This window comes from Dermacentor andersoni, unplaced genomic scaffold, assembly GCF_023375885.2.
Source record: "Dermacentor andersoni unplaced genomic scaffold, qqDerAnde1_hic_scaffold ctg00000041.1, whole genome shotgun sequence".
Taxonomy (NCBI): Eukaryota; Metazoa; Arthropoda; class Arachnida; order Ixodida; family Ixodidae; genus Dermacentor; species Dermacentor andersoni.
In genome coordinates this window covers 4,654,970-4,669,479 of record NW_027314754.1, presented here as the reverse complement: position 1 = coordinate 4,669,479, position 14,510 = coordinate 4,654,970, and the positions used below count along the sequence as shown (strand labels likewise).

The window sequence follows — 14,510 nt, the reverse complement described above, 5'->3', positions numbered from 1 at the left end:
TTTTTCCTTCCTTTCTTCCTTCTTTCTCACCTTCTTTCTTTCCTTCTTTCCTTTCTTCTTTCCTTCCTTCTTTCCTTCCTTTCTTCCTTCCTTTACTCCTTTCTTGCTTTCTTTCTTGCTTTCTTACTTTGATTCCTCGTGCCGAAGTAAATGCGTTTGTACTGATTAGCATTAAAAAAAGGCGCCATCATTGATACGTATGGCTAGATGAATAGATGGATGGATGGATGTTATGAGCGTCCCCTTTGAAAACGGGCGGTGGGTTGCGCCACCAAGCTCTTGCTATTATACTGCCTATTGTCCTACCTTGTTTAAAAAATGAAAAAAGAAATAAAGAACACTATGAACTACCACGCCCAAATTTCCTGATCCTCTATTGCGAACTGTGCTTTTGTACATCTCCGTCTTTTGTCGCTTCCCCACTTTTCTTCCACCAATCCTCGAATCGCCTCTTACTAATGCCTATTGCGGGCATGTTTGCTTTACGACTGCTCCCGCTGAACCCAAGGGCTTTATGGAGACCAGTGGTGCCTAAATCGACCGCTGGGTAGACGTCTTCACATTCTGATAAAACATGCTCCGTCGTTTCCCTAGCTTTACCGCAGCAAGCACATGCTTCTTCCTTCTTATATCTCGCTTCATAGGTGCGTGTTCTAAGGCACCCCGATCTCGCTTCAAAATGTAACCAGTTATCATAAATTGTTTCTTTCCTGATTTCGTTTTTTCCTTTTAATTAGATACTCATGGCAGGTTTCTTTTCCATTGCCGCCACCCATGAGATTATTTCAGCATCTCTGGGTTTCCGCTTGACCTTCTTTGTTGCTGTGTTGCCCACCATGCAAGCCGCATACTTGCTGGTAAGCTTCCTAGTTCTTTTCCTCCAGTGTGAATCAATTTTTTTTCTGTACAGACACCTGAACACTCTCCCAGCCCATTCACTTTCCACCATATTCCTCAGCCGTTCTTCATACTCAATTTTACTGCGAGCTTCCCTCACTTCAAAACTAGTCCAGCCCATATCACCCTGCACAGCTTCATTTGTAGTCTTCCCGTGAGCGCCCAATGCGAGGTGACCCACTGACCTTTGGCTCCCGTCGAGTCCTGATTGTACCCCTGATTTAAAGCAAACAACCGCATTTCTTAAAGTAAGTCCTGGAACCATTACACCTTTCGACATACCTCTGAGGACCTCGTACCTATTGTATCCCCATCGAGCTCTGTGCTTCATTATGGCTGCGTTTCTCTTCCCCTTTACTGTTATGGTTTTTCCCTGTGTTTCCATACATCTATTGCCTTCGTTTATCCATATACCAAGGTATTTATATTCTGTTACCCGAGGTATTTCTTGGCCCTGTATCTCCACTGTCTGTTCACTGTTTTCAATGAATACCATAACACCTGATTTTCTAACACTCAATTTCAAACCTAAAGTGTGGCCTTCCTGTCAACGGATATTAGCCAGATGTTGCAAATCACTTTGCTTGTTAGCTAGCAAAACAATGTCGTCCGCATAAAATAAACCTGGGAGTTGCTGCTCTATTACTGCACCCGCCTGCTTGTATGAGAGATTAAACCCAATATTACTTCCTTCCAGCGCCCTCTCCATCCTCACCATGTACATCATAAAGAGCAGCGGGGATAAAGGGCACCCCTGCCTCAGTCCCTTGTTGATATTAACTTTCTCCTCGCTCCTTATGCCTTCCCATTCTACGCAAACGGTACTTTCTAGGTAAATCTCTCTCAAACGCTGTAGACAATCGTTACCTAAGCCGTCCCCTTCCAGAATATCCGACAAAAAGTTGCGGTCTACGTTGTCGTAGGCTCCTTCAATGTCTAAAAAGGCCACCTACAACGGTCTGCTTTCTGCTTTTGATATTTCAATACACTGAGTAATAACAAACAAGTTATCATCCAAACGCTTGCCTATTCTGAAGCCATTCTGAAGCTTCTCCAAAATGCCATTATGCTCTGCCCATGCTTGAAGCTTTAATTTGATTGCCTGCATTGCTAGCCTGTATATTACCGATGTTAGTCAACGGTCTATACGAGTGAATTCTGTCTTTCTCCCCCTTACCTTTATAAATTAAATTCATTCTACTTTGTCGCCAACTGTCTGGCATTCGCCTATCTTTTAAAGTTTTTTCCACTGCTTTAACCAGAGCTTCTTTTCTTTTTTGGTCCTAATTCAGTTATCAGCCTAACGTGAACCTCCTCTAGCTCTGTGGCTGTGCGCTTAGGGATTTTCTCTTCCGCTTTCTTCCAGTTTAAATTTGTCAGCACCAGCTCCTTTTCCACTTCGGTCTCTTTCATGCTTTTTTTCTTCAAATACAACCTCGTCAATGCCTGGGAAAGATTCGCCTGTTACTTTTCGGATGTAATTTATTGCCGCTTCTCCTTCCAGTCTGTGTTCATCTTCGTCTAGGATATGTTGTTGTTTTGTTGTTGACTTCCTGCCTAATAATTTTATGTGGTTCCAAAATATTCTAGATGCGGCCTTCTTTTTCTCACGCATTTCTGAGAACCAACGTTCACTTTCACCTTTTAATTTTGCTTGCACCAGTATTTGAACCATAGACTTTTTCTCCCGGTATATTTCCCATTTACTGGTTACTTTACCTTCGGCCACTGCGCCTTCTTTGCCAGCCTATGCTCTCGGGATGCTTTTTGTCGTTCGGCGATCGCTTCTCGTATCTCCTTGTTCCACTAGCTTTCCGGTTTCCTTTTTCCTTTACAACGTACATGTTGTTTCTCTTTCCGTATTTCTGTCGTTATTACACTTAGAAGCTCATCATATTCCCACTCATTACTTGGCCATTTGCCAAGTTCTGCCTCAACTCTAGTGACTATATTAGCTATTTGTTCAGCGTTCAAATTTGGACTGGCTATTTTGCTCTCCTTGCTCTTTTTCCCAACTACATATCCCATTTTCAAAATGATGCTTTTACGGTCACTCCCTATGCTGCTAATCCCTTCCTCATCGATTACCATTTCTCTCAACTTATCATGAATTCCTTCTGTCATCAGACAGTAATGAATGCTCGATTGCCGGTTTCCCACTTCCCACGCGATCTGTCCTGCACACTTAGGCCCTGTATTCACGATAACGAGGTTATGTTGCTCACAAAGGTCTGGCATTGACTTCCCGTTATTGCCGGTATGGCCATCTAAATCCTGTATGTGGGCATTCATGTCATCTAATACGGCAATTTCAGCACCATTCCCAAAACCCTTAATATCAGCGCTTATGCATTCCACTAACTCTTTATTCTTCTCTGTGCAATTTTTGTTGGTCCACAAATACGTAACGCCCAGCCAAGTTTCTTTCCCACTCATTGTACCTGATAACCAAAGATGCTCTTGACATTGTGAATTAACTCTTTTCCATTTAGCTCCCTGATGGATCAGCATTCCGACTCCTCCTCCCTTTCTTTCCGACTTAGTTCTGTTGCACCCTTCCCAAACATATTTCTCAATAACTGGCGGCTGTTCTGAGTCTCTAAGGTGTGTTTCTGTAACAGCATACACCCCTATTTGTTCCTCAATCTCTGCCCACTTTTCCTTTCTTCTGCCGCCTTGCATGTTAATGTATCCTCTTGTATGACGAGCTCTTTTTCTTGCTTTCCTCCTTTTTCTGTTATCGACCGCGATGCTCTTCTGATGTTCCCCTAGGGGACCTTCTTCATTAATATCTACTCTGACCTCCTGAGCGCCCGCGGGCCTCCTAAAAAGCAACAGCGCGACCACCAAGTCGCCAGCCCACTTCTCGTGCCAGCCTGTAATTGAAGTGGATCTCATCTCGTTTAAAACCACCACAGCTTCTCACTTCCCTGTTTACTTCGACAACCTCGAAGCCTTTCTCTCGGCTCATTTTCCATATTGCCTCATTAGCAGCCACTACGGCTCTTTGTACGTGACTGTCACGCACAGGAACCTCCGGCACCGTGCACACCACAATCTGCACCTGAGGGGATAGCTCGCGCAAGTCGTCCACCCCCTTCGCCAAGCGCTGGGCTAGTCCTGGCCCTTTCCTGTTTAGGACGTCATTTAGCCCACCTGCTACTATGACAAGGTTGCGCACGTGGGCATTTTCCGCGAGCTTTTCTTTTGCTCGCTCCATGACAGAACCCAGTGTCCGCCCTGGAAATGTCCCTACCGCCACTCTTTTGTCGCCTTTCACCCTCTCCACAATTGCTTTTGAGCACCCAGCCAGGTTGAGTCGCAAGCGATAATCACCCTTTCACACTCTCCTACCTCTCCCTGCTTCCATTTGTCCTTTTCCGCGTGATTCGGACTCGACAAGGGCCATTGTCCCCTAGGCTCCTGCTTTTTCTGCGTGGCGGCCTTAAGGAAGGCGCCGCTCTCTCCAGCTAACCCTTCATCACCCTGCATGCGTTCCACGTATTTCATTGACCCTCCCTCGCCTGTCGCTTTGGGGGTCTGCGTTCCATTGTCACGCACATTCTCGGTGACAATGGTGGCCCTGTTCAGCTTTTCCTTGGCTGCTTCAAGTCTCTTTTCAGTTACCTTCCGTGCATCATGCTCCCTGTTTAGCTCATTTTTGAGCTCTTGCACCTGTTTGAGAAGCTCTTCCTGGAAAGCCTCCATTTTCTGCAGCCTAGTATCGACATCACATTGTGTGCCGGTTGATTCGACGCCCTCTCGATTCTCATGCGTCTCCTCATCTGCCTTGAGGGACCCCCCGCGCACTTCTTGCTTTTCCGTCTTTCTCGCCAGTTATTGCACGGCTTTTTGCAAATACTACAATACTATAATAATGCTACTACTGATGCGAATACTATAATACTATAATACTATATACAATGCAGAGCGCGTGCCTTTTAGCAACGACCGATGCGCACAGGATCCAAATCCTCAAAATGTCGCCAAGCAACTCTTACCACTGTTTCAAAAACAATCAATGCCGTGGAGACCGAAGGTATGACACGCTCTCGCACGCGCTCAACCACGCAGCCATGCTCTCACTTTCCTACCAAAACCTGCACAGTAAAACCACTAATAGCTATTTGTCTTGCCACTTCCAAGCTACCAGTTAAAGACTACAAACACTAAACGTCCCACCCGGCTGCACGTGTTGGAGCACGTGGCACGAAAGGACGCTCTAACCATCCAGCAAAACAAATGTACACGAAGCACACCCACGCACCTGAAATACGAGAGACAAAAAAGCAAAGAAAAAGAAAACCACCCAATTTCTATTTAACGGCAAAAAATCTGCAAATAAAAAAGAGAAGCAAGCTCAAAGCGTGCACAAAAACTACTACTTTCGTAGCCGCCACGGAGCCCCGAAAAGCACGTCCATTCGCCACAAAATCCAAACTGCCTGCTGTGGTGTGTGCGACACCTCGTAGGAAGGAAGAAAGAAAGAAAGAAAGAAAGAGAGAAATGCCTGGGCATTTCACGCTGTAACTTACGCAAAAAAATTAGAAAGCGCACTCATTTCGAAGAGGGCCTCACGTGACACTCGGCGCCATTTTATTGCGATAGGCACTACAAGCGCGCAGCCGCCTGAATCCTGGTGCCAGCATCACGTCGCGATATATATATATATATATATATATATATATATATATATATATATATATATATATATATATATATATATATATATATATATATATATATATAGGATACATGTAGGACGCAGGTGTGCAGCCGCGATCATGATGAGCTGCAGCATGGTCGGAAGAGCTCCAAGACTGCACGGCAGCCCGGCATACCACCAATGTAGTTGGGTATTCAATAGCGGTAATTAAAACGGTGTCTAGTTTTCAAATTTTCTGTACGGCGGCGCCACCGCGCTGCATTAGAGAGAATTCGCTCGTGTTAAGGAGTCACTCATATTAAAGGTAGAATTCACTCATATAGAACGTTGACATCGGTAATATACAGGTTAGCGATGTAGGTGATTGAAGGAAAGCTGCCAGCATAGGCGGAGAATAACGGCATATTGGCAGAACTTCAGAATCGCTACAGAATCTGTAGGCGTCTGGTTGATAACTTGTTTGTTCTCAGTGTATTGAAATATGCGATGTAGAAAGGAGTGCTGGTGGAAGAGGTCGTCACAGGAAGATGTAGCAGCCGTGTTGGGAAGTCGCGTGATGTGCTGGGATACCCGGCGGCTTTTAGCATGCTCAAGACGGCGGCACTCCTTGAGGATCGTATCGATGCTGGTGACGTTGGTAAACACCAGTAAATTGAAGGCGTCGTCAGCAATCCCTTTGAGGACGTGATTTACCTTATCGTCCTCAGACATGGTCGGGTCATCCTTGGCACAAAGGGCCAAGACGTCGAGAATGTAGGACACGTACGACTCGGTCGACGTCTGTACACGTGTGGCAAGGGCTTTCTTGGTATTGACTTGGCGACCGAAGGGATTGCCAAAAAGGTCGCGGAGCTTCTCTTTGAAGAGATCCCAGCTCGAGATCTCCTCTTCGTGAGTCTGGAACCATGCAAGTGCAGCTCCGTCGAGGTAGAAAAGAACGTTCGCGAGCATAATAGTCGAATCGCACCTGTGACTGGTGCTGACACGTTCGTATAAGCGGAGCCATTAGTCAACATCAGGACTGCCGACTCCGTTGAAAACACCAGGATCCCGAGGTGCGGAAATGGCGACGTAGGTCGGGGCTGCAGGCGGAGACGGTTGCGCAGATGAGGTGCCGCCAGCAGGAGCCGAAGTTGCACTGTCGCCGTTGAGACCGCTGCGAAGCTCCATGACGGGTACGGGGAACGTCCACCTCCACCAAATTAATGTTACGTGTAGCTGACGTACGAGTCTACTTACAATATATTTACACTTAGACAAACGGTGGCAATGATGGCGACGCTATAACAAGCGGTGGCCACGTCGTCTTCCTTCTCCTCAGTGCAGCCACACTGTGGCGGCTGTTCCGTAGCAATATGTGGCTTTTTTTAGACATAAGAAGAGCATATGACAACGTTCACAGCAACATTTTATGATATGTTCTCGAAGGGGTTATAGCTATTAAGAGAGATTTACCTAGAAGATACCGTTTTTATTGAATGGGAAAAGATGAGGATCGAGGAGAAAGTTGAAATCAACAAGGGACTGTGGTTGGTGTGCCCTTTATCCCCACTGATGTTTATTATGTATCGGCATGGTAAAGATCGGAAGGGCGCCAAATGGAAGTAATATCGGGTTTATTATCTAATTCAAACAGACGTGTACAATTGTAGAGCAGCAGCTTGTAAGTTTTATTTATGCGGACGGCATTGTGTTGCTAGCTAACAAGCAAAGTGATATGCAACCTCTGGCTAATATCTGTGGACAGGAAGGCGAGAATTTAGGTCTGAGATTCGGCGGTAAAATATACGGCGTTAAAGTTTTCAATTAGACAGTGAACAGACAGTGTCAATTCACGGCCAAAAAATACCTCGGGTAAAATAATATAAATGCCTTGCTATATGGATGAACGAAGGCAATAGATAGATGGAAACACAGGAAAAAGCATTAGGCGTCAAAGGGAAGAGAAATGCGGCCATAATTAAGCGCAGAGCACTATGAGGATACAAAAGGTACGAGGTGCTCCGGGGTATATGGAAAGATGTAACGGTTTGAGGACCTACATTTGGAAATGCTGTTGTTCGCTTCAAGTCGGGGGTACAAAAAGTACTCGATGACAACCAAATGTAAGCGGGACGCCTCATATTGGGCGCTCACGGGGAGACTGCAAAAGAACGTGTGCAGGGTTGTATGGAATGGACAAGCTTTGAAGTGAGGGAAGCTCACAGTAAAATTTATTATGAAGAGCGACTGAGGAACATGGACGAAAGTAAATGGGCTGGGACAGTGTTAAGGTAACTGCACAGGAAGGACATTGATTCACAGTGGAGGAAAAGACCTAGGAAGCTTACCAGCCAGTATGCGGCCTGTAGGGTGAGCAGCCCAGCAACAAATAACGGCAAACGGAAAGTCAGAGAGGCTGAAATAGACTCATGGTTGGCGGCAATGGCAAATAAACATGCCATGACTAACTGATTAACAGGGAAAAAAAACGAAATGCAATCGATGGAGCATGTGTGATTAGAAGGTATCTGCCGAGCGGTCGATTTAGGCCCCTCTGGCGTCTTTGAAGCCCGTGGGTTCAGCGAGAGCAGGGGGGAAGGTAAAGACGTCCCCAGTAAAGAGTAATAAGAGGCGATTGGAAGATTGTTGGAACATACGTAGGGAAACGACAAACAACGGAGGGGTACAAAAACGAAGTTCCCAATAGGGGCTCAAAAAGTTTGATAATGGGAATTCTTCGTGTATTTTTCTGAATTTTTTTTTTACATAGGTAGAGCATTAGGCAATATAATAACTATTGCTTAGCTGCGCTACAGCCCCCCCCCCCCCCCGCCTTTCCAAAGAGGATGTTGACAGCATCCATCCGTCCATGCGTCCATCCGTCCATCAATCCGTCCATCAATCCGTCCGTCAATCCGTCCGTCAATCCGTCCGTCAATCCGTCCGTCAATCCGTCCGTCAATCCGTCCGTCCGTCCGTCCGTCCGTCCGTCCGTCCGTCCATCCGTCCGTCCGTCCGTCCGTCCGTCCGTCCATCCGTCCATCCGTCCATCCGTCCATCCGTCCATCCATCCATCCATCCATCCATCCATCCATCCATCCATCCATCCATCCATCCATCCATCCATCCATCCATCCATCCGGAAATCGTGCTTAAGTATTCACCCAGTCAGACCCGTAGGTAACGTAGATCTTCTAGAAACAGTTACATTTAAAGTGGCCAGAAGGATCAACCGATGAACCATCGATAAATGTAAGAGTCGTTTAGAGCATAGGTGAAAAAAAAAGAAAGCAGGGAGGAGATTAGTGCTGCCGGATCCATTGCAGGCTTAGCAAGCGATACAAGATAGAGAAGTTTTGAGGAAGATAAAGGCGACGTGTACAAAACTGCTAGAATGAAAAGCATGCATAGCACGCATGATTAGCTGAATCAGGACGGGTTATCATTTGTAACCGGCCAGATCGAGATGTATGCCAATAAATGATCATCATAATCGTCATTATCATCTTCATCGGAGCCCCTTCAACAACGCGCACGGCGTTGCAGCTCATATTAACATGACTGAGCCATACCCCCCTCTACGCCGCTACCCCAGAGATACGCGTACACACACTGCGTTCCCTTGATGAAGACAAAGTGCTACAGTGGAGCACTGGCACTTAAAACATAATAGCAAAAAAAAAAGAACGCTTTGCATCAGCGAAAACGCTTCGTCAGGCGCTGACCTCGGTAGATCAGGCGGTATAGCTATAGCCTACGTTTACACGTGTGAACACGAGAACAGCTGTTAGAGCCGAAGACGGACTGAAATAGCGCGTCGCGACGTCATTTACATGAGCTCGTACTCTGAATGGGTCAAGGTTCTTGCGAGAGGCTATGACAAGTGAAAACAGCAAACATGGCGTCCCGTTCAGTGCTGGTAACCGCCGAACGGACCCCACTTCGTTCACGCGCGGGTTTCATGTGGGACAGGATGAGTCATCCTAACCTGTGCAGCTGAATGGTTGTTGTTCGATTCGACACTCGTTCAGCTTGACCGGCTAGCATATACATAAACATGACATGCAAAGCTCAGTCCGACAACTCGACAGCACCCGCTACATATAGATAAATGAAACGGCAATGCGTAAGTGCGTCATTAGTCTCGTCGCATGGCTAGACAGAAGAAAGCCTGCCGATTTCATTTCGTGTCCCTCCGCAAGAGCACCTACGTGCCTCACAGAGCTAACCAACAGAGGGGGAGGACGAAAAGGATGGAAGGAAAGGTAGGGAGGTCAACCAGACGCTCGTCCGGTTTTCTACCCTACACATGGGAATGGGTTTAAGGGACGAAAAGAAAGGAAAGGGAGAGAAGAAGATACTATTGGTGTGAATGCGTGCGAATGTCCATAAATTTACGCCTATAATCGGTCACTAAGGCCAGTCGCTTTCATGAAACGTAGCAGTGCCCGCGCCGTTTTGTAAATCTGCGACGCGTGGGACCATGGTCCGAGAATCTTCGTCTCTGAAAATGGTCTGTCTGTTATCTAATCGGTGTAACACCTACCGAAGAACGATGCGTTCGTTGTCATAAAGATTACAAAAACACAACACGTGCTCGATCGTCTGCTCACAGTTGCGCGAGTCAGACATCGGAGTGTCGGACATTCCAATGAGAAATGAGTAGGCTTTCGTAAAAGCCGCCCCTAACCAGCGGCGGCACAATAAAGTTGCAAAGTTGCATCACGGCGGGAGAAATTCGATTGAATCGGCAGCTTCAATGTAGGATCCAGCCGGTGGAGACGGCACTTGGGGAAAATCGGGGTGTCGCACAAGGTTTCAGTCTTGGTTTGAGCACGGAAATGAAGACCCCTCGCAGCATCTGTCCTTGATAAGGGTATAGTAAAAGTCAGGGTTTCTTTAAGGGCTTACGGGAACCAATAAAGTGAACAGCTCATACGCCTTACGGCTGCAGCACCGAAGCCTGAATCCGAAGAACCGAAGAACAAAAGGTCAGCATGCGGTGTGTAAGCAGAACTCCATGCAGTTTCACGGATGTCGGGGGAGATTTGGGGATATTGGGGCAACTTGGGCAAAGGGCCGCCTAACAGTTTACACTACCTATGGCATGCGCTTACTGAAGATTGCATGGATCTGGCAGGCATTCTTTTTTATAAACGCACACTAAAATAATAAATATAGCTGTAATAAAGTTACTGGTCTCCGTACTGAAGTGTAGCATGGAAGGCCCATCGTATTCTTTGTCAAAAGTGCACCGTTTACGTTACCTATACGATGGTCATTACGACTACAGGCTGTGCGATGGAGATTTTGTGTTATGACGAAAGTTCCGGCGCCCAGGCAAATGCAAAGAACTATCGCGCTTGCCATCCTGAGGTATGGAGTTTCACGAGCCCCACGGGTACCGCATCATACAGCCTAGCCAAACGACCACGTGGAGAAGCGCAGTGTGGTTTCTAATTTTTGACAAACGTTGTAATTCAGCAGGTTACGCGGGTATATGTAACAATGGCAGTGGCTACGCGAACTCCTGGAAGGCCCCGAGGCTGCAGCCTCTGGTACATATTTAGTCTCCTGTCATCCATATATATGTAGATGTAGAGCCCAGATGTTAGTGGCACATACCCCCTCTGGGGGTCGGCCATGCCATGAACCGGTAGTTCAATATAACAATAACAAAAATATTTGTATGAATTCGGCTGATAGCGCTGTTGTGTCTTTCTTTAGCCGCTGCAGTTTTTATTTCATGATTTGCACATCTGGGCCTTCGGTGGTCAAATGTCTCCGGATCCCATCATTTCGTCAACAACAACGCAATCAGCGACAACAACAAACACATCTCCGACGACAACAACAACAACAACAATGCACCTCACGAAAAAAAAAAAAAAAAACACTAGTTCTATTATTAAACAGCTGTGGTACCTCATTTCTCAATGGAGCGTACCTATTCTGGGAGATTGACCAAGTGAAAAGAATAAAACATAAATAAATTGTGATAACTCTAGCGAGAGCCGTCTTTGTGGAAATGGTGCTTCCCATGTGGTGAAGTCGAGAACCGGGTAGTAGGAGTTGGTGAATGCAAATCAATAAATAACGAAACGAAAAAAAAAGTCAAAATAAAAGCTCAGTTTAGCCGAAGAGCAAAGAATTTTTATAGTCTGAATTTAGCAACTTAAGCGCATAGAAGCTGAATCGAATTCCCAGTTTGCTAAGCATGCTTTCCATGTCCCTGCGCCCAACAATTCAGGCGGTCAAGGAAATCAACCTAGAGCTGCGATTTCGTAGCGGCGCCCTTTCAGATGCAATTCATTTTCGCGCTTCGTGAGTCATAAGAACGGTGCTCTGCCCACGTTGGTTACAATAATGGCATAGAATCGAATGAATGCATAGCTACAAAATCGCAGCCCTGCTTGCTTTGGGATCCATCGCTGAAGGAACGGTTATGTACAAGTCGAACAAGTACAAACGGTTCCGTGTGTTCTAGTGCATGGTGGCTTCGGATGTCATTGCTGGGTGACTAACCGCGCTTTATTACAATAATTTGTTTGATTGCATGAGGGCAATATATGTCTGCGTAGGCGCACAATTTTATAGTTTTGCATATCACACAATAATGCTTTTTGGAAAATCATGCATTTGCAAAGTCACAAACAGTTTGAATCCGAAAGAATGAAGTTTGTGGAAATACATGCACTAACCATACTAACTGCCGGTTAAGCTACCTTGCGATATGGTTTGTATGAGGCAATTTTGTACTTGGGCAGTGCAAGTTATTACTTTGTGCAAGTCTAAACAGTTTTGTATGTTCTCGACGGTAACTTGTGGTCCTTTTCTTCTTTGTTTCGCAGGACATACCATACACGTAGAAGACGAATTTACTCTCTGCATTCACACGTTTCCAGAGTTCCCGTAATTAGCAAAAGTTATTTCCTGAAATAAACGAATACTCCTGTTTCAATAAAGTATTATCGCCCTTATTGGCGTGCGCTCCTACATCGTAGTCGGAGAAGCTTCCAGTAAAAGAAAGGCATTCCCTTCACTCAGCGGTGTATGCACATTTCTGTATGTCATTTGGTTTGAGTCAGTTCTGTCCAGCAGTGGTGCCAAGTGAGAGGAGAACCACAGCATCCATCTTCAGGTGATTGAACTCTGCGAATAGTTAGTGGCCCCATTTGAATGTGCACAGCGTCGTTATGCGCACAACTACTTTGCTAGACGTATGCTTGACAAGCGCTGGCGATGTGGACTGTTTCGGCGGAAACGGCGGCAAAGTAAAGTATTTACTAACTCGTAATGCCTGAAACCAGTAATCAGCTTGTTCGCGGTCCTTGAGAAAATGACTGAATCATGGAATCGCACTTAATCGATTCCGCTATTTAGATTTTTAAGAAACGCAAATACCTGACTGTATCAGGCCCATATTAAAAGGATCTTAAATTATGAGGACTCACTGGATTAAGCGCCATGCATCACTTGTTGTCCTTCGTCGATTGGATGTTCCGGCGCCTCAACGATGAAAATGCGTATGTTTGATACATTTAACGCAAGTTCAACGTATTTAGTGCGCGAGGAGAATATGCAGGGTGATTACCGTGAGTAGTCAATTTCTGTGACATGGCTGACAAGCTAACCACAAAAGAAACAAAAAAGGAAAGGTAAATACGCAATACGCAACTGTGAGCGACCTTCATTCAGAAGCCTTTTCATCGTCATTTACTTACAGCGCAACCAGTGATGTGCACCATAAGGAACACAAATGAAAACTACAGAAAGGCTCATCGTGGCACCACACATACCCTCCCTCCCCGCCCCAATCCAGGAAAGGAAAATGTACTCTAAGTGTATATATGAACAATATCAGTAAGGGGTTATGTGCTATGTTAAAGCACATAACAAAATTCAGCACATCTTACGCAAGGCTTCGCCTTAATGAAACCTGGGCAAGCTCTCGGCCTAAAGATTGGTTGTTGTTTTAGGTTGCTCAGACTTACCAAACCGCTCTCCACGCTAGAATTTGCTTGTTCAGTGTCCTAGCAAGTTAATTTACTAATACAGCTCAAATGTGCATTATGTTTAGCGTCAATTTAAAACAACGGAGGAAATGAACTGAAAATAACAGCCTGTCAGAATGCGGGGCTGTGGGACCCTGGGCAACCCTCATGCAGTCCAGGACCCCATGAGGAGCCGTAGCCACCTGACGCGCTTTCCTGACAAGATCAAGCTGGCCCCTGGAATCGACGCTGGACAGCAAAGCAATTCCCGCTGCTGTGCAGTTTGGGGCAAGTTACGAAGTACCGATTCTGTTAACTGACATGCCCATGTTACATGGTAACGCGTGGCCGGTGCGTTGCAACCGGGACAAGTGGGTTGGAGTTGCGTGGCATTCGTCGCACGATATAGCGCGCGATGTGGGAGTGTGCTTGCTCGTAATTGCCTCCGTGAGACTGCCTCATCGCACGCAAACGATGCGGGGGAATTTCGTTCTTTCAAGCCTAAAGTGTTGCAGGATGGCGGAAACTGTTTGGCAATGAGTTCTAGCCTGTCCCATTCACGATCGTCTCTCGGAGAGGCACGGAAGACGTGCGATCTCAAGTGCCATAGCTCGGCAACAGTTGGAGAAAGCTACAGACATTGCGGAAGTGATTCTCGCTAGCTTCGACGCATGCGTCTCTGCAGTCCTTCCAGTCGGCGCGCCCAGTTAGTTAAGCATCGTTCGATAGCCCCAATCTTTTTGCCTCCTATGACGAGCACCGCTCATTTCAGCGACGTTGGGCTGGACAAGGTTACACACAAGGATGACATTCCCTCATTTTCCCGCAAATTCTCAAGTAAGTGAATAAAAATATTACTCTTGTTAGTTGTCGGCAGGCCGAAAATCTGCAGATTCAACCCACACGAGTGGTGCCGATAAACTGCTGTACGGCCGCGCAACTATAGCAAGCCGAAGAAAAAAAAAAAAAAA

General features: G+C 46.2%; 1 protein-coding gene across 1 annotated transcript in view; it reads left to right on the top strand.

Annotated features, from left to right (window-relative positions):
• The window catches only part of LOC129381680 (uncharacterized), a 39,540-nt gene extending 26,888 nt beyond the window's left edge, over window positions 1-12,652 (top strand). Inside the window, exon 5 of the mRNA XM_055064722.2 lies at window positions 12,397-12,652. Within this exon, the coding sequence (XP_054920697.1) occupies window positions 12,397-12,414 (18 nt within the window). The 3' untranslated portion in view covers window positions 12,415-12,652. The remainder of the gene's footprint in view (window positions 1-12,396) is intronic.
• Window positions 12,653-14,510: the final 1,858 nt, after the last annotated feature.